The 19,736-nt window shown below is 45.7% G+C and overlaps 1 protein-coding gene across 1 annotated transcript in view; it reads left to right on the top strand.

Moving 5' to 3' along the window:
* The window catches only part of AZIN2 (antizyme inhibitor 2), a gene marked incomplete at its 5' end in the record, with an annotated part of 38,586 nt that overhangs the window by 8,671 nt on the left and 10,179 nt on the right, over positions 1–19,736 (top strand). Inside the window, 5 exons of the mRNA XM_080800749.1 lie at positions 98–270; positions 1,175–1,309; positions 2,059–2,224; positions 3,587–3,749; positions 4,931–5,043. Coding sequence (XP_080656875.1) covers positions 98–270; positions 1,175–1,309; positions 2,059–2,224; positions 3,587–3,749; positions 4,931–5,043 — 750 coding nt within the window. The remainder of the gene's footprint in view (positions 1–97; positions 271–1,174; positions 1,310–2,058; positions 2,225–3,586; positions 3,750–4,930; positions 5,044–19,736) is intronic.

Raw genomic sequence — 19,736 nt, 5'->3', positions numbered from 1 at the left:
AGGCATACTATGACTCTGCCACTCATTTGTGCATCCTCGACTTCTGTGGATCTGGTAGACCCTGAGCCTCCTCACCATCACCTTTGGGATCCCACAGGCAGAAATGGAGTTGGTCCAGCGTATTGGCGTCCCTGCCAATAAGATCATCTACGCCAACCCCTGTAAGCAAATTGCACAGATCAAGTATGCCGCCAAGCACGGGGTCCGGCTGCTGAGCTTTGACAACGAGATGGAGCTGGCAAAGGTGGTAAAGGGCCACCCCAGTGCCAGGTAAGCTGAGGACCGCTCGTGGGGAGGCCTGGGCTGAGTGTGAGGGCAGAGGAGGAGGGAGGGGGAGCACTGGAGCTGAGGACCCTGAGCTGGCCCGGGCCATAGTCCCAGGAGTCTGGGGCGGGCGCTCCTGGGCCAGACCCAGGGAGCTGGGGCCTGATGAGGACCAGGGCAGAAATACCCGTGACAGCCTGGGCAGAGCATAGCTGCGGTATTCTGGAGGTGGGCCCGGTCAACAGTGTATCTGGGTGAACCGCTTAAGCAAAGAATGCGAGGAGGTCAGAAGCAGCCCCGGGGTGTTTGAGGAATGAGCAGAAATGTGGGGTGGCCAGAACAGACCCTGTGTGAGGGCAGAGGGCAGCCGTGAAGGCTGGTCAGTCACGGTCCCAGGGCAGAGACCTGATGCACGTGGGCTTTGGCGGGGGTCAGGGCTGGATGTTTTGCTCCGGCTTTGGCTTTTGAGCGGTCGCCTGATGCCATAGGGGCTCCAGGGAGGGCCACCTTGGGGTGATGGGGGACTGTTCTGGTTCACCCAAAGCATCTTCCATTTTGTTGGTTTTACGTGATATCGGGGTTCTCAGTAAGACTGTGTTTAAAAAACGGTTCCCCTCATACAAGAAAAGTTGGAAAACCCTGGCCAGTGTAGAGGCTGATTTGGAGGAAATGGAGCTACCTGGGAGAGCTGGTGAGGTTGGGGCCAGGGCAGCGTTCACAGGGCTGGGCTCAGGGATGTTTAGGGAATGGACTGGACAGGCTCCAGAGGCTGACTGGCAGTGCAGGTACAGGAGGGAGTCAGGGCCCTGTGGGGTGGGTGGCTCTGAGCTTATGCCCCTGTTCTCCGAGAGGATATAATTGGGGTGGGGGGTGGGGTCCCCCCGCAGAGGTGCGCTGCGTGTCTCCTCAGGATGGTTCTGGGCATTGCAACTGATGACTGTCACTCCCTGAGCCCCCTGAGCTTCAAGTTTGGAGCTTCACTGAAATCCTGCAGACACCTGCTTGAAAATGCCAAGAGGAGCCACATGGAGGTAGTGGGGGTGAGGTGAGTGCCCGGAAACCCCACCATCCCTGCCAGCCCCCTGCCTCTTTCCCAGAAATTAATCAGTTCTCTATGAGATCTTCCTTCAGGGTCTGCAAGGAGGGCCTGTCCTCAGGCATAGAATCCTGCCATTGGACAGTTTCCTCTCTTTGGAAAGAAAGTTCAGAGTGTCCCACTGCCTCAACTCCATGGTCCCCAGATCTTGTCCCCAGAGGCTCCAGGAGGGAGACCTGGCTTGGCAGGAGCCATACACACCTTTGCTCTGTCTCTTTGCATGCAGGGATATGGAAGAAGTCATGATAATGACCTAATAATATAGTTTTCATTTATTCTGTGCTTAAGATATGCCAGGCACTGTGCTAAATGCTTCAGGTACATTATTGCACAGCCTTGTGGGATCTTAGCCCCACTTTATAGCTGGGGAAACTAAAGCACAGTGCTGGCTGGGAGGGACCTACGGACACAGCTGACTCTGGGGCCCTGCTCCTCATCCCAGGGGGCTCAGCCCCAGTGGCAGCATGAAGGGATGGGAGGGACACCAAGTGCCAAAGGACCTTGGATCTAGTCTCCTGTCCACACCTCACTTGCCCCATGACCTTTGGCAATGCATTTAACCTCTGGGGCCCTCAGTCACTGTATCTGCAGAATGGGCATGATGCCCATTGTGCCTGCCCAAGGCTGCTCCTGGCTTGGGCTGTGGCCAAGGCACCTGGGGCCCTGCATGTAAGCCGAGGGTCTTCCTCCCTTCCCAGTTTTCACGTTGGCAGCGGCTGTCCTGACCTTCACGCCTACGCTCAGTCCATCGCAGACGCCCGGCTTGTGTTTGAGATGGGTGCTGAACTGGGCCACAGGATGCACCTCCTGGACCTTGGTGGTGGCTTCCCTGGATTGGAGGGAGCCAAAGTGAGATTCGAAGAGGTAACCCTAGGCTGTGTGGGAGGTGGGGTTGGTGTGCCCGGTGCTGTTGAGTGGGTCCTAGGTGGTGCATGCCATGCTAGGTGCTTTTCCCGGATCAGCTTATTATTAGCCCCATGTTACAGCTGAGCAAACTGAGGCTCCTCAAAGGTCACTTTCTGGTCTAAGGCAGAGCTGGCAACACACCCAGCTCTCTCTGACTCTAGTCCATGCGTGTATTTGAAGCTTAACCAGGCCTATTTGCATAAGTTCTGAAACTCTCTGAGGGCCTGGCCTGCTCTATTCTCCCTTAGGTGAGCTGATGAGAAATCAAACGGGAGGACAGGGAAAAGAAAGGCCCACCTTCTGTCTGCTCCTTTCCATGTGAGATGAAATCAAGAAAAATGTCCCCCAGCAATCCCCACTCCAACCACTAGGGGTCGCCTCTCCCTAGTAAGAGCCAAGTCCTGGGCGCTCACATTGGGACTGACCCTAAGAAAATAAACCCCCACGGGCACAAAGAGTTAGCCTCAAAGGGGAGCATTGTAGCAGTGTTCATAGCAAAAACCCAGTGGACTTTCGTGGTCCATCTAACACTCGGGAATTGGTTAAATGATGGTACATTCATATGACCTCCTTGTGAGGTCATTCCCAGAGTCTGTTGCATAAAACAGGTTATAAAACATGTATAGCCTTGTCATATTTATAATGAAAAACTGTGTTTGTGTAGAAAAAGAATTAAAGGAGCTACTCCAAAAAGTTAACAGTAATTAACAATCTGGATGATAGAATTAAGGGTGATTTTGATCTTTGTTCTTGTATTTTCTGTGAAAAATGTGTCCTTTAACAGATTGGTCACTTATGAAAGAAAGATATGCATCAGGGCTTCTAGAATCTGAGTACCAACTATTACGTTAAGAACACCTCTTCCCTTGGGACGCCTGGGTGGCTCAGTTGGTTAAGCGGCTGCCTTCGGCTCAGGTCATGATCCCAGCGTCCTGGGATCGAGTCCCACATCGGGCTCCTTGCTCGGCGGGGAGCCTGCTTCTCCGTCTGCCTCTGCCTACCACTCTCTGCCTGTGCTCGCTTGCTCTCTCTCTCTAACAAATAAATAAAAAAAAAAAAAAAAAAAGAACACCTCTTCCCAATTTGGGAGTGTTAAGGAAGTTGATTGACATAAGTGTAAGGGTCTTCACACTGCTCCGTCTGCATCCTGCCTTCCCTGCCAACTGTCAGGAGTCACCAGTTGGGGCCTTAGCAGCAGCCAGATGCTTCTTTCTGAAATCAAAGACGCTTTCAAGAAATAGACTTGAAGCTATAGGAAGTCCTCAGTACGTTAACCCCACATTTCACACATGTCATTGTCCCCCATCCCTGTCCCACCAGATTGCTTCTGTGATCAACTCAGCCTTGGACCTGTACTTCCCAGAGGGCTGTGGCGTGGACATCCTTGCCAGGCTGGGGCGCTACTATGTGACTTCGGCTTTCACCTTGGCTGTCAGCATCATCGCCAAGAAGGAGGTTCTTCTGGACCAGCCTGGAAGGGAGGGTAGGTTCCAGGTGGGCAGCAGAGCCCCATTTTTTCCCGAAGCTAGGGACAGTGGCTGGCTGAGCAAGGTCTAGTTTTAGGGCATGGAGAATCTGGAGGATGGATCCTTGCCTTAGGGAAACTTATATCCAAGTCCTCTTAACCCCCGAGACACTTGGTGTCAGTTTTTCCTATGTATGTTTATACTTTATGAAGATTGAGGTCAAAACAACCTTAGGGAGAACAAATAGTTTATTAACCGATAGTACAGATAAGAAAATTGAGAGCCAAAGAGAATATAAGTAAATTGCTTAACAGTAAAAAGTAAAGCCTGCATTCGACCCCATGTCTGTCTCCTCTCTAAAGGACAGGTTCTTACTCATCCTACTGCTGCTCATAACATAAGGAAAATAATTAATGACAACTTATAATTGTCTAAGCCTATTTTATAGATGACAGAACATAGGCCTGGAGAGGTTGAGTCACTCGCCCAAAGTCACAGAGCTGGTAGAGGCAATGCTTGAATCCAAGTTCAGGCTGGGCTGACTCAGGGTTCTCTGCCCACACTGCAACGTCAGCACTCTTTCCTGCCCTTCCAGAGAAATCAGTCCTTCCAGCAGCCCCTTGAGTGAGTGGGGTCAGAGGCTCTGATCTTGGGGCTTCACCTTCTGCTCCGGGGTCCCAGGCAGGGGAGCTGAGGTCTGTGTGTCTTCCCCTGAGAATCCACTGGGAGGGGTGGTGCGCTCCAGGTAGAATGTCTTGTGTGTGTGTGTGTGTGCAGAGATGACATTCTTCTGGCTTCCTTTATAAATCTGGCTCACTACCCTATCTGGTCCAGCCAGGAGACCTGCTTTCTCATTTCAGCTCATGCTGTCCCATTGTGTGCCTCTGAGTGAGCAGCTTAACCTCTTGGGGTCTCGAGCTTGGGTGAGCTGCTCTCCGGCCTTTGCTGGGGCATCCAGGGGCTCAGCTGCAGGCAGGAAGTGTGTCCTGCGCAGGGGTGCCCAGCTGCAGGGGTGAGGGTGCATCACATGAACCTTGTGTCGTAGGAGGCAGCAGGACCCACCCCAGAGCTGAGGAAGGGGCAGCCTTTGGGCTTCGGTTACCCATCATCCTTGCCAAGCCTCCCAGTGTGCCAGCGCCCCACTCCCGCCCCCTCACACTGCTGCCTATGCTGCCCCTGACCCCTGCCCTCCCCACAGAGGAAAATGGTTCCATCCCCAAGACCATCGTGTACCACCTCGGTGAGGGCGTGTATGGGATCTTCAACTCAGTCCTGTTTGACAACACCTGCCCTACCCCCATCCTGCAGAAGGTAAGCCTACCCCCACGTGGGCCTGTTTTCAATTGTGTGTGTATGTGTGTGTTTAAATAACATTCTGGGGGGTGTTTTTATCTAATTTTTAAAAAGTAACACATATTCATTGTAGAAAATGGCAGGATGACGAAGATCACCCAATCCCACCATGTAGAGATAGACCCTTTGACCATTAGATTTCTTCTTAGTCTTTAAAAAACTGTACTCTGTTTTCAGAAATAAAGTTGGATTGTATTCCTTTGTAACTGCTGTTTTTCCACTCATTATGGGGTATAGCTCTTTCCATGCCATTAGCTCACCTTTGACAACTTGCATTTTGAAGAATATGTAGTATTTTAACCCATCTAACCTATGGCGGGTTTGCTGTTTTGAGTGTTGTGAGTATATCTTGACATCCATCTCTGGTCAAGCCCTAGAGTGAATTTCTAGAAGCAAAAAGAAACAGTTCATCTTTGATGGGTTTTTCCAGGGTGACCAGGGAACAGGCATGGACAAAGAGGGGAAAGACGATCAGACACACTGTTGTATTTTCACATCTCCAGGCCTTTGTGTGGCCCTTTTTCTGGAAGGGAACTTCAGCGTCTAGAGGGACCTAGACCATCGTGAGCTCTCGGGGTGTTTTTGTTTTTCTCTCTTTTTCCATCCTGTCTCGTTTTTCAAGACCCACTCAAAGGTCATCTCCTCTGTGTAGCCCATCCTGCCCCTTATCTGTCACAGGCAGAAGGAGCCCCCCCAACCCCAACGCCCACCTCCACGTGCCCATGCCACGACTTGAGTATATCCTCATTCCAGAGCTGGGTTGTTCAACGTGATTTCCTCCGGCTAGTCTGAGTAGGCCTCCCTGATGTGCTCAGGAATTCGGTTTTCCGCCGTGATATGCTAGCCCTGACTGCATTCTTGTGGTTTCCCACATCCTACTGCACTGAGAAAGGACAAGGCCGGCCTAGGCCAGCCACGCCCCAGGTCACACAGCAGGCAGCAGCTGCTTCCCAGGTCCTGTCCCCCTCCAGACCCCATCTGCCTTCCAGTACCCCTCTTCCTGTCGCAAGCCGTCCCTGACCCACGCCCCATTCCCTTCATCAGTAACTCAGATGAGCAGGACTGTGGGCCCCGCTCATTACCACACCCCCCATCCAGGGTTGGTTTTCTCGACCTCATCAGGGTTGATTAATCTCTGGTTGGTATTCCTGCCTTGGGCCCCAGGATGTTACTGCCCTGCTTTGTGATCAGTCCTGTTTTCCTCTGGACGCTGTTAAAGTTTCTTCCTTGGGGCTGTCAACCACTTACCAAGTCCAGCTCTGTGACCAGATCCGGGGTGGGGTTCCTGTCTGGTGGTGGAGACAGATGACCACACACACAGTAAATGAGCTACTGTTGTGGTGGGCGTGTGTCAGAGGGACCCGGCCTGCCTGCGGTGGCGTCTACACCTCCTTCCCCAAGGAAGGTCCCCTTCACGAGTCTCGGTGGCAGGTCTGCATCCCTGCTCTTCGTTCCCCGGGACTTTGTGTTTGGACGCCAGGCACAGAGAAAGTCCTATTAAACATAATCAGTCCTTGGTTCAAAGTATACTTCTTATTACCGGAGCCTGCCTGGCTCTTTTTTGTTTGTTTTCTTTCTTCCTTTTTTTTTTTTTTTAAATTTTTATTTATTTATTTATTTTTTAAAGATTTTATTTATTTGACAGGCAGAGATCACAAGTAGGCAGAGAGGCAGGCAGAGAGAGAGGGGGAAGCAGGCTCCCCGCCGAACAGAGAGCCCGACTCAGGGCTAGATCCCAGGACCCTGGGATCATGACCCGAGCGGAAGGCAGAGGCCTCAACCCACTGAGCCACCCAGGCGCCCCTCTTTCTTCCTTTTTAAAAACTCAAGAAACATTTGGGTATTCTCGCTATGCAAAGCTCCTTACTGAGGCCTGCACAGGACAGTAGGTGAGACAGAATTGTCTGTGCTTTGGAAATGCTGTCCTGCTGGGTACGGGAGTGTGCGCCTGTGTGTGTGTGTCTGTATGCGTGTGTGTGTGCGTGCGTGTGTGCAAGTGGTGAGCTGTATACAGGCTTCAACAGTGTTGTGAGAAAAGCACAGAAAACTACAGAACAAGTGTTATTGGAATTTTTTCAAAAATATTTTGGTATATTGGGGTGCCTGGGTGGCTCAGTGGGTTAAGCCTCTGCCTTCAACTCAGGTCATGATCTCAGGGTCTGGGATGGAGCCCTACATCGGGCTCTCTGCTCAGCAGGGAGCCTGCTTCCCCCCCTCTGCCGGCCTCTCTGCCTACTTGTGATTTCTCTTTCTCTCTGTTAAATAAATAAATAAAAGATCTTTTTAAAAAATTATATTTGTATATATCTTTAAAAGGAAAGGACTTTAGAAAAGTCATGATGCCATTATCAAATTAAAAATAAACAATATCCCCCATCATCCTGCCTCATAAATGGTTTTTCTAGTTGACTTGCTGAAAGCAGCAGCCAAAAAAAAGTCCATATACTGCATTTGGTCCAATGTCTCTCCTTAACCTACTGGTTTCCCCAAACTCACTCCTGGTTTGTTTGTTTGTTTGTTTGTTTGTTTTAATTATTTGTTGATGAAACTGAGTTGTTGGTCCTAAAGTTTCCTGCATTCTGGATTTTTCTGATTGGTGGATTCCCTGGATTTCCCTCTGGTGTTATCGACTATGTTGTTGTGTGCCCTGTATTTATTTCTTTGAAACTAGGTAGTTTGATTTCATGGTTTCGGGTGGATTCCTAATCAGTTTTAGGGTAAAAACATTTCCTGGGAAGACTTGTCTTTCTTTTTAGTGAAATAAGCATTCTTACATTATTTATTCTTTTTCTGCCGCATTCCTTTTGTCTCTTCCCATGGAAAGTACCCACTGTTTTGACTCAACTGCTACCGTTTTTTTCCATATGGATTTTTTCTTTTTTTTTTAATACAGTTTTTTTTTTTCCTATTGTGGTAAGAACATTTAACAGAAAATCTCCTCTTGTAACAGATGGTTAAGTGTACGATGCGTTACTATTATCTGTAGGCACACGTGGTATAGCAGATCTCTAGAACTTGTTCATCTTGTAGAGCTGAGATTTTATGTCCATTGATTATTGACTTCCCAAATCCCCCTTCCATCAGCCCCTGGTATCCACACTTCTAGTCTTTGTTCCATGAGTTTGACTGTTCGATACCTCAAATAAAAGCAAGTGTGCAGTGTGTGTCTTTCTGTGACTAGCACATTTCAGTTAGCATCACGTCCTCCATGTTCATTCATGCTGTGCATGCTGCAGTATTTCCTTCTTGGATAAAGATGATAATATTCCATTATAAGGATAGACTGCATTTTAAAAATCCATTCATCCATCCTTGGACGTTCAGGTCTTGGCAGCTGTTGACAATGCAGCAATGAATATGGGACTGCTAATCCCTCCTAGAGATCCTGATTTCAGTTCTTTTGGATAAATACCCAGAAGTAGGATGGCTGGATCACATTGAATTTTTTGAGAAACACCATCCTGTCTTCCAGGAAGCGTCTGCATCATGAGGCATTCCGTCCAGCGGCATAACAGCATTCCAGTGTCTCCACGACCTTGTCAATACCAGTCGTCTTTTGTTTTTTGATAATAGCCTTCCTAACAGGTGTGAGGTGACATTTCATTGTGGTTTTGATTTGTGTTTCTTTTATGACTAATGATATTGAGCCTCTTGTCATGAGCCGGTTTGCCATTCATCTGGCTTCTTTCATGTAGTTTTGTCACATCAAAGCTTATTCCTCAATGTATTATAATTTATTTTATTTTATTTTACTTTACAAAAAGGATGTTATGACATATGCAACATTTTTGGACTTCTTGAAAAGTGTACTCTCACAGTCTAAGCTGCGTCACTGCTGCTGTGTGTCCCTAAGGCCCACACCGTGGGTGAACATGCTGCGGCCAGTCTGTTTGCTCTCCTCTGTAGGCGCTGGGCTGTTTCTAGGTCTTCGCTACTGTGAGATCTGCCACTCTGAATACTCTTGTTTGTGACTCTGTGGAGTTGCTGGGCATAGATAGGGCACCTGATTGTTCTGCCTCATGAGATCATGCCGGATGGTTTTCCAAAGTGGTTGTACTGCTTGGTGATCCCCCATCCCTGGTAGAGGCTGGGTAGATCCGCGTTTTCCCCAGCGCTTGGCATCATCAGACTTTCAACATTCTCCTGGTGGAATGGATGTGAAATTGTTTCTCCTGTCTTGATGTGCATGTCCCTGATTACTAATGAAGTTGGATATCTCTTTGTGTATTTATTGGACACACATATTTTCTCTTCTGTCAGAGACTTTGTGACCTTCCCTTCAGTGACTGCTCTTTGCGTCTGAACCTCTCCAGCCAGCGGCCTGCACTCGCTACCCTTGCTTCCTCGGCTCTCACTCCCTCTTCGAACCTTCCCGGTGGGATATCGATTGCGTGAACCTTCCTGGTGGGATATCGATTGCGTAGCTGTACAGAAGATGCTCTTGAAAGTTCCTTGCACGTGGCCAGCCCAGGGGTGGCACTTCCATCTTCAGCAGCTGATCTTTCTCCACCTTCTTGTTCTCAGCTTTGCCTCCTCTCCTCGGTCATTCCCACCTTCTCTCTCCAGCACTTTCCCCATGGTGTCACCCCCTGAAGGTTGACTCTCAGGCCTCCATTCTCCATCTTCTTCTCTGCCTACCTACATGCATTTCCTAGGTGAGCTCTTCCAGACTGAGGCTTTCAATATCTTCAATGGTCTCATCATTTTTGTTTTTAAAAGATTTTATTTATTTATTTGACACAGAGAGAGAGAGAGAGAGAGAGAGATTACAAGGAGGCAGAGAGGCAGGCAGAGAGAGAGAGGAGCAAGCAGGCTCCCCGCTGAGCAGAGAGCCCGATGCGGGGCTCGATCTCAGGACCCTGAGATCATGACCTGAGCCGAAGGCAGAGGCTTAACCCACTGAGCCACCCAGGCACCCCGGTCTCATCATTTTCAAATTTATATCTCTAGTCTGAATGGTTCCCCTGAGCTCCAGACTTGTGTATCCCTCTACCCACTTGCCATTTCTGCTGGATATTTCACAGGCACTCGAATTTAACTTGTTCGGAAATGAACTCTTGATTTCCAACCCAAACTTCTTCCTTCCCAAAGTTTTCTCCTAGGAAACCACCACCAGCCAGCCAGCTGTTCAAGCTGTAACACTTTGGTATTGTTCTCGATTCTTGCTTTTTTCTCTTCCCACAGGCAGTTCACCTGCAATTTTTCAGTACAATTCCAAAATACACTTGGAATCCATCTAATTTCTTCCCCGCCACCAGGGCAGAGTGCAAGCTGCCATCACCCCCCTTCCTAGGCTAGCGTAGCAATCACTCACTTACTGGTCTTCTCGTCCTGACTCCTGCTTCCTACTATCTAATTTCCACACTGTAGACAAAGTGATTTTTTAAAAAAAGAGATTTTATTTATTTATTTGACACAGAGGGCAAGTGAGAGAGAGTGAGAGACACGCACACGTAGGCAGAGCGGCAGGCAAAGGGAGAGGGAGAAGCAGTCTCCCTGCTGAGCAAGGAGCCTGATGTGGGACTTGATTCCAGGACCCTGGGATCATGACCTGAGCCAAAGGCAGGCACTTAACCAACTGAGCCCCCCAGGTGCCCCCAATGTGATTTTTTTAAATACCCAAAGATCATCTCTCTCTTCTTCTTAAAACTTTTGGTGCCTCCCTGTTACTCTAAGAATAGAATCCAGGCTCCTCACCGTGACTGGCAGGGCTCCTGCCCACGTCTTTAGCTGCATCAGTCCCCACTGAATCCCTCTCTCACTTGCTCCAGTCCCAGTGACCTCCTTTCTGCTCCTGGAACAACTAAGCTCCCTCAGACCTAGGAACCATTGTATTCGCCTGCCCGAACACACTTCCCCTTGCTCCTGAGATGACTTCCCTACTCTCCTCTGGTATGTCTCAGGTTGGATGTCACCTCTTTGGGGAAACCTTTCCTGATGGCTCATTCTCAAGGGCGTTTGCTCCTCACTATCAGATAATACTGTCACCCTGTGGATTTTCTTCGTTAATACGTCAGAATCTGTAATTATTCCTATTGGGTTTTGTTTCCTTGCTTATCATCTGCCTTCCCCACTAGTGACAGGCTCTGTGGGTGTGGCCACAAGTGTGTCTACTTGTTACCTTTGAATTCCTAGCACCTGGCGCAGTGCCTGGCACCTAGTAGGTGCTCGATAACTACTTGTTGAATGAAGGATGAATGAATGCATCACCCACTATACTGGGAGCCCCTCGAGGGCAGAAATTGTTTCCCCAGTATAGGACCTGGCACATAGTAGGTGCTCTATGTTGGAATGGAATCAGTCTTTAAAAATTATGGGAGTGGGGCACCTGGATTGCTCAGTCCGTTGGGCATCTGCCTTCGGCTCAGGTCATGGTCTCAGGGTCCTGGGATCAAGCCCCGCATTGGGGTCCCTGCTTGGTGGAAGTCTCCTCCTCCTTCTTCTTCTCCTCCCCACTCATGCTCTCTCTGTCTGTCTCCCTCTCAAATAAATAAAATCTTTAAAAAAAATTATGGGAGCAACTTAAATTTAAAGGAAAAAGGAGGAAGAAGCTCTGCGGTCCTCTACCCCAATTTATTCATAATGTCACCCCTCTTCCATGAGACACACCAAGTGGCACATGGCTGTGAGCCTCACACTTAGTGGTGGCGGCTGAAGCCACCGTGCACTTACTGTAGCACGTGCTGTACAAAGCACTTTACGTGGCGTTACTCACATAATCTTTATAACAGTTCTATATGGTGGATACTGTTATCAGACCCATTTTACAGATGAGAAAACTGAGGCATGGGGTGAAGCAACTTGCTCAAAGTCCCAGCTTTATAAAGGGTATTAATCACAGCTAATAAAGGGTAGAATTTTTATACTGCAGACTGTGAGGTGCCTGGGGGTAGGGTGCATAGCCTCTTTGTTTTTGATTAGCTGGGTGTCACCAGAGAACAAGCTCTTTGCTACTTTCCTGTGAAATTGTTGCCTCCAGATAAAATCTTCTCACCACTGGGCATTTGGATATTGCTAATTTTTTTGGAAAATTTATTTATTTATTGGAGGGAGAGGAGGGAAGGGCAGAGGAAAAGGGGAAGGGTAACAGACTCCCTGCTGGGTGCAGAGCCTGATGTGGGGCTCGATCCCACAATGCTGAGATCATGACCTGAGCTGAAACCCAGAGTTTCGCTCAGCTGATTGGGCCATTTAGGTGCTCCAGCCATTGCTAATTTTTGGTTATGTTCATTCATGTGTCCATGAGTCATACCTCTGTCTAGGATGCACTTTGTGAGTCTCTGTGTGGCTGACTCAAGTTACACACTGAAAGTGGGTTCCCTTTAAAAAACTGTTTTATGATGAGCCCCTAGAATAGAATTACCAGGTAAAAAGATAGGAGCCTTTTTAGGTCTCTTGATACATATCGCCAGATTGTTTTCCTCAAAGCTTGGCTCAGTCTATACCGTTAGCAGCTGCATGCATTTCATAATAAGCTCACTCTCCGTGCATGCTGTGACTTTTTCTGGTTGGCTATTTTATCTGAAATGGTATATATCTCAGTATTTCTTTCATTTCTGTCTTCTTGACAAGGATAAAGCATTTTATTGTTTTATTTCCTTTGATGTCAATATCTTTTTATATTCTCCAGTTACCTAATTTGGAGTTTTTTCTTACAAATGAAGATGAGCTTGCATATGCAAATGTGTGGGTGTTTCATATAGTATTTGATACAAGTAGCTTTTTCATCAGTCTGTTGGTTTTATTCGAGTTTTGTGATTCTTGGTTTTTCTTTCACAGAAGTTTCAACATACTCTCATGTGTCTTAACTAAGTGCTCTGCAATTAATAGTGAGGGAATTTGTTCCTCTGTACCTTTTGTGCTCTGTGGGTTATAGACCACCTTTATGTTATACATATGTTTTCCATTGTAGAAATAGAATGTGTTGTGCTCACTTTGGCAGCTCATATACTAAAATTGGAACGATACAGAGATTAGCATGGCCCTGTGCAAGGAGGACATGCAGATTTGTCAAGTGTCCCATAAATTAAAAGAGAGAGAGAATGTTTATTGAGGAAAATCTAGTACAGACAGCCATATAAAGTGATCCCTTAATCCCACCATTCAGAGATGATTATTGTTAAAATTTACTTTGATTCCTTTTTTTTTTAAAGTGTCATAGTACACACTGTTTTTAACTTAAAAAAGTGTATATTGGGAGATGTGTTTTTCTTTAAATACTGATATGTTAGGTGGACTTTTTAATGTATAAACACTTTAAATGTTCATTGAGTGGTCTAAAATGTCATATACTTAGGGTTAAAGATACAATTTAGTAACTGTGTATTGGCACCTCTTAAATGCAAGGTAGAGTGGGGTGTGGGGAGGGACCCAGATGGGGCAAGTACCCTGGGAATTTTATAAGAATCTTGGGAACCGGGGCGCCTGGGTGGCTCAGTGGGTTAAAGCCTCTGCCTTCAGCTCAGGTCATGATCCCAGGATCCTGGGATCGAGCCTCGCATTGGGCTCTCTGCTCAGTGGGGAGCCTGCTTCCCCCTCTCTCTGCCTGGCTCTCTGCCTACTTGTGATCTCTCTCTCTCTGTCAAATAAATAAATAAAATCTTAAAAAAAAAAAAGAATCTTGGGAACCAAAAATTCAGGATACAAGCTTCCATCACTCCACTCTGTCTGGATCCCCTCTCTCTGTTGACAGGATTGGGCTTTCTTACTTGCTATTGTATTTTATTCTAGTGATTTGTGGTTACAAAATGTGATTCTGTCTTGTGTATTGTAATAGCGTTTGTCAAGCATGGATCTGATTAGTTCTTAAGAATTCTTAAGAAATGATCTCTAATGCTTTTTTGTTTTATTACTGCTTTGCTGTACTGTACACTAGTTTTATTTTTTTCATCTCTTGTCTTTATCCTGTCCTTTTGATATTTTTTTTTCTTTGTTCAGCCTATTCCATAGCATTTTGGCAATAGCTTTGTGCTGTGTTTAGAAAACTGGTGGGGTGCCTTCTATTTCCAGCAATGTGGTGGTCCAGATACTCTGAACAGCCTCCCCACTGACAACAAAGAAAACTGCATCCTGACTTACAAGAAAGCGGGGGATCCTTCAGAGGTCAAAATTAAGTGAAAGCAGGCATCTCCACTTAGAGTAAAAGCCAGCCTATTCTCCACCCACTAGCCAGAGGGATTCTTTTAAAATGTAAGTCAAATCATATCAGGTTTTATTGAAACTGCCTAAAACCCTGTGCTGGCTCCCGTCTCACTCCAAATTAAAGCCAAAATCCTCCAAGGGCTTCTAAGGCCCTTTGTGATCAGCCCCTGTCTCATCTCAGATTCTCTCCCTCACCACACTCCCTCCTGCTCATCCCATCACGGTCTTGGCAGCCTCCCTGCAATTCCTCGAGCTCCCCCAGGCATGTTCCTGCCTTAGCACCTTTGCACCGGCTTTTCCTTCTGCCTGGATCACATTTCTTCCAGGAACCACACAGGCTCACTCCTTAACCTCCTTTGCATCTTTGCCTGAAGGTCAACTTCTCAGTGAGGCTTTATGCTTTATTTAATCCTGTCACCTGCCCCTCCCCCTGCTCTTTTCTTTCTTTTATTCAGTACCATTTATTATCTCCTAATTTACTATATAACTTACTTCTTTATTTTATTTGCCTCCCTCCAGCTGGACTGTAAATACGATGAGGACAAGGACTTTGTCTATTTTGTTCATTAGTGTATCCCACACATGTAAAATTATGACTATTCAAATATGTGGTAAATGAATTCATTAACTCAGAGAGAAAACTTAACTCTGGAACTGACTTTCTCTCTGGAAGTGTATGTTGAACCTTTGTGGCATTGATCTTTAGTTTTGATAGCTGTGTTGGTTCCTAGGGGCTCAGTCAGGATGGAGACTCTGATAGGATCCCTTGCAGTAAGCTGGGAACCACCCCCAAAGGTCCATCATCAGTGTAAGGGTAAACCAGAAAACACCTATCCCACAGAAGAGGACAGCAAAAAAACACATGTCTTTGGGATCTTGGTAGTGGTTGGAAGAGGACACAAAACTGAGACTTTACAACCCTAAGCTAGCCTTTTCTTGGGTTTGTTGCCCAAATTTATATTAATTGTGTTGTCTGAAAAACCTCAAGACTAGAATTTATTATATCTTGCAAAAGCAAACACGTCTCTCTGGAGTGGAAATCTTCAGCCTAGACTTTTAAGAATTCTCACAAGTAAAGTGCCAAAGTACATGAGTTAGCAGTCAAAAACCACAAAACACAAAGAAACAGGTCACCATGAGGGAAAGCCAGCAGAAGTAATAAACAGCAGAACCAGACCTGAAATTATTTCATGTATTAGAATTCTCAGATGTTAAAGATAAAACAGAATGTTTACAATGTTTAAAGAAATAAGAAATTGAATGTGACAAAGGGATACTTGTGTGGCTTGGTTGGTTGGGCCTCCAACTCTTGATTTCAGTTTAGGTCATGATTTCAGGGTCATGGGATCAACTCTTCATTGAGCTCTGCATTAGGCTCCACACCCAGTGTGGAGCCTGCTTAAAATTCTCCCCCCCTCTCCTTCTGCCCCTGCTCCCCCACTGTGTGCTCTTTCTTAAAAGAAAAGAAAATGTGAACAAAGAATAAGCAAATATAAAAATATGAACTAGCAGATTTTTTTAAGTGGGCTCCATGCCAACATGGGGCCTCAACTCATAACCCCGAGATCAAGACCTGAGCTGAGATCAAGAGTTGGCTGCTTAAATAGCTGAACTACCCAGGCACCTCTCCAGCAGATTTTTTTTTAAAAGGTTTTATTTATTTATTTATTTGACAGAGAGAGAGACACAGTAAGAGAGGGAACACAATCAGGAAGAGTGGGAGAGGGAGAAGCAGGCTTCCCGCTGAGCAGGGACCCCAATGCAGGGCTTGATCCGGGACCCTGGGATCATGACCTGAGCCAAAGCAGATGCTTAACGACTGAGCACCCCGGCGCCCCACCAGCAAATTTTTAAAAGGATTAAATAGAACTCCTAAAAATGAAAAAATATGAAAATTGAAATAGTGCACAGAGTAAGCAAGCTATTAGAGACAGTTAAAGAGAGAATTAGAGAATGGGAAGATAGAGCTGAAGAACTGATGTCAGTGTAGCACAAAGACAGGGAGATAAAAAAATAAGAAAGGCACAGGAAGTGGCAGACAGAATAAGCACACATCAGACACAATGTCTAATTATAGTTTCAGAGGAGATTGCATGAGGATACAGAAACCCTACCAGTAATCTGAACAGGAAAATTTCAGTATAAAGAATTGTCAACTTTAAAAATGGTTAATTACTAAAAGGGGCAAAAGCAGTTACTGCGGTTAGTAAGAGAGAGTGAACAAGGAAGCAACTTGGAGTAGGGCTCCTCCCTCCAAGGCTGAGGTCGAAACCTTTGAAGAAAGGCCAGGACCATCACAGAGACACACAACCTATCAGTGGCAAAGAAACTTGTCTAAGGGTGCCCACCACAACTGGATCATAGGGGTGGTCTGCTGCTGAGTGGAGGGGAAGCTTGCTGGAGGGTTCAAGGTTCAGTTCAAGGCTGAACTGAGGTGAAGGCTACCAGACTCTCCTATGCTGAGCCATGGAGGCCACACAGAAAGGAGCAGGCTAAAGAGGGAAAGTCTCTTCTTCTTGATATGCCTTACAGTGTCCTTCTAGCAACCTCTGTTGACAAAGCCTAACACAGAGATACCTGGCAAAGAATGTTCAGCTCTAGTACCACAAAGAAGGACAAAGAAGGGTGGATTGGGGACTGAGAGGCCAAAAGTTAATAACTGGCAGAAAGTCAATAGAATGGGAGAAAGGAAGACATGTCTTCAGATTTAGGAAACCCAACAAATCCCACACTTAGACAAATAATAGTGAAACTGAATACTGAAGACAAAAAGAAGATCTTAAAACTAGTGAGGGAAATGAGACAGATAGAAGAATGACAGACTTAGAGCTTTTCTCTATAACAATGGAAAGTGGGAGATACTGGAATAGAAGCTTTAATATACCAACCTAGAATTTTGTATCCAGCAAATTGTTTTTCAAGAATGAGAATGAAATGTAGGCATTTTCAGACAAGCAAATACCGAGAGACAGAGCTTCGCTAACAGAAATTCTAAAGGATATATTTCGGTCATAAGGAAAATGACTCCAGAGGGATGGTCTGTGTTGCAAGAAGGAATGGTGACCAAAGGTAGCTAAATATGTGGGTGTATCCAAAGGATCATTGACTGTCACCACTTCCACCACCAATAACATTTAATTCGTGGGGTTAAAAACAGTATTCAGGGGTGCGTGGGTGGCTCAGTCATTAAGTGTCTGCCTTCGGCTCAGGTCATGATCCTGGGATCCCAGGATCCGGCCCACCTTGGGCTCTTTGCTCAGTGGGGAGACTCCTCCCTCTTCCTCTTCCTGTGCCTGCCACTCCCCCAGCTTATGCTGTCTCTCAAATAAATATATAATATAATGGATAATAGATTTTACATAATAGAAATATATATCTATATAAGTAGATGATATAATTGCCAACATTGAAGGTAATTAAAATGGTTTAGTTTAAGATAATCATATTAAAAATGGGCAGAAGATATGAACAGACACTTCTCCGATGAAGACATACAAATGGCTACCAGACACATGAAAAAATGTTCATCATCACTAGCCATCAGGGAGATTCAAATCAAAACCACATTGAGATACCACCTTACACCAGTTAGAATGGCCAAAATTAGCAAGACAGGAAACAACGTGTGTTGGAGAGGATGTGGAGAAAGGGGAACCCTCTTACACTGTTGGTGGGAATGCAAACTGGTGCAGCCACTTTGGAGAACAGTGTGGAGATTCCTCAGGAAATTAAAAATAGATCTTCCCTATGACCCTGCAATTGCACTGCTGGGTATTTACCCCAAAGATACAGATGTAGTGAAAAGAAGGGCCATCTGTACCCCAATGTTTATAGCAGCAATGGCCACGGTCGCCAAACTGTGGAAAGAACCAAGATGCCCTTCAACGGATGAATGGATAAGGAAGATGTGGTCCATATACACTATGGAGTATTATGCCTCCATCAGAAAGGACGAATACCCAACTTTTGTAGCAACATGGACAAGACTGGAAGAGATTATGCTGAGTGAAATAAGTCAAACAGAGAAAGTCAAGTATCATATGGTTTCACTTATTGGTGGAGCATAACAAATAATATAGAGGACAAGGGTAGATGGAGAGGAGAAGGGAGTTGAGGGAAATTGGAAGGGGAGGTGAACCATGAGAGACTATGGACTCTGAAAAACAACCTGAGGGTTTTGAAGGGGCGGGGTGGGAGGGTGGGGGAACCAGGTGGTGGGTATTAGGGAGGGCACAGATTGCATGGAGCACTGGGTGTGGTGAAAAAACAATGAATACTGTTACGCTGAAAATAAATAAAAAATTAAAAAAATGGTTTAGTTTAGACACCAGCATTTAAAAAATAGACAAAAAATATAGTTGAGAGCACAGGAAAACCCCATATATATCTGGAAACTTGATTTTCGACAGGGCTTGCCAAACAGACCACTGGGGATTGTTTAATATATAATGCCGGGGCACCTGATTGTCCTAATGCAAAAGATGAAATGAATCCCCATCTCAATGCACATGTGAATATAAATCCCAGAAATCCATATAGGAGAATATCTGTTTGACCCTGAAACAGGGAAGAAGAATAAAGAATCTCTTACAAACCAAAAAAGGAAAAGACTGATGTTTGTCTACATTAAAACAAAGCACTTTTGTTCATCTGCTAGTGAAAGGAAAGAGGCAATCACACCCTCGGAGAAAATATGGAAACACATGTACAACTGGATAAGAAATCAGTACACAGAATTTATGAAGGATTCTTTTTTAAAATATATATATATTTTTTGTTTGAGAGAGAGAGAGCGCGCACACACCGGAGGAGAGTTCGAGGGAGGAGCAGACTCCCAGAAGAGCAGAAAGCCCGATGTGGGACTTGATTCCAGAACCCTGAGATCATGACCTGAGCAAAAAGCTCAGATTCTCAACTGACTGAGCCACCCAGGCACCCCTCTATGAAGGGTTCTTACACAAGATTCTTAAGAAAATAAGAAGAAAATCAGTAAAAAATAGAAAGCAATAGAAACATAGACAAAAGGCTTTAGTAGGCAGTTCACAGAAGAAGAAATCCAAATAGAAAATGAAAAAGTGCTCAACCTCTTTGGTAATCAAGGAAACACAAATTCAAATGAAAAGGAGACATAATTTTCCACTGACTAGATTAGAAAAAAATTAAAGGCATGACAATATCAAGAGCTGGTGAGGGTATAGAGTAGTTGGATCTCTTAGACACTGACAGGTAGGAGCTGGTGTTTCTATTTTGGGAAACCAGTTGGCATTATTCATATAAAGTTAGACATGTGTGTACCCTACCTTCCAGCAAGTTCTTAGATATGTGTTGTAAAGAAACTCTTGGCATGTGTATTTGAGGAAATACATAAGAGTGTTCACAAGAGAAAATTTTTTAGTATAAAACATTGGAATCAACATTAACGTTTGTTGGCAGGGTAATAGATAAATAAATTACAGTGTATTCCACATAATGAATTTGATGCAGCATATTGTGAATTATGGCTACATATT

This window comes from Martes martes (assembly GCF_963455335.1).
Source record: "Martes martes genome assembly, chromosome: 4".
NCBI lineage: Eukaryota > Metazoa > Chordata > Mammalia > Carnivora > Mustelidae > Martes > Martes martes.
Note: the sequence above shows the minus strand (reverse complement) of the source record. Positions and strands in the feature narration are given on the sequence as shown.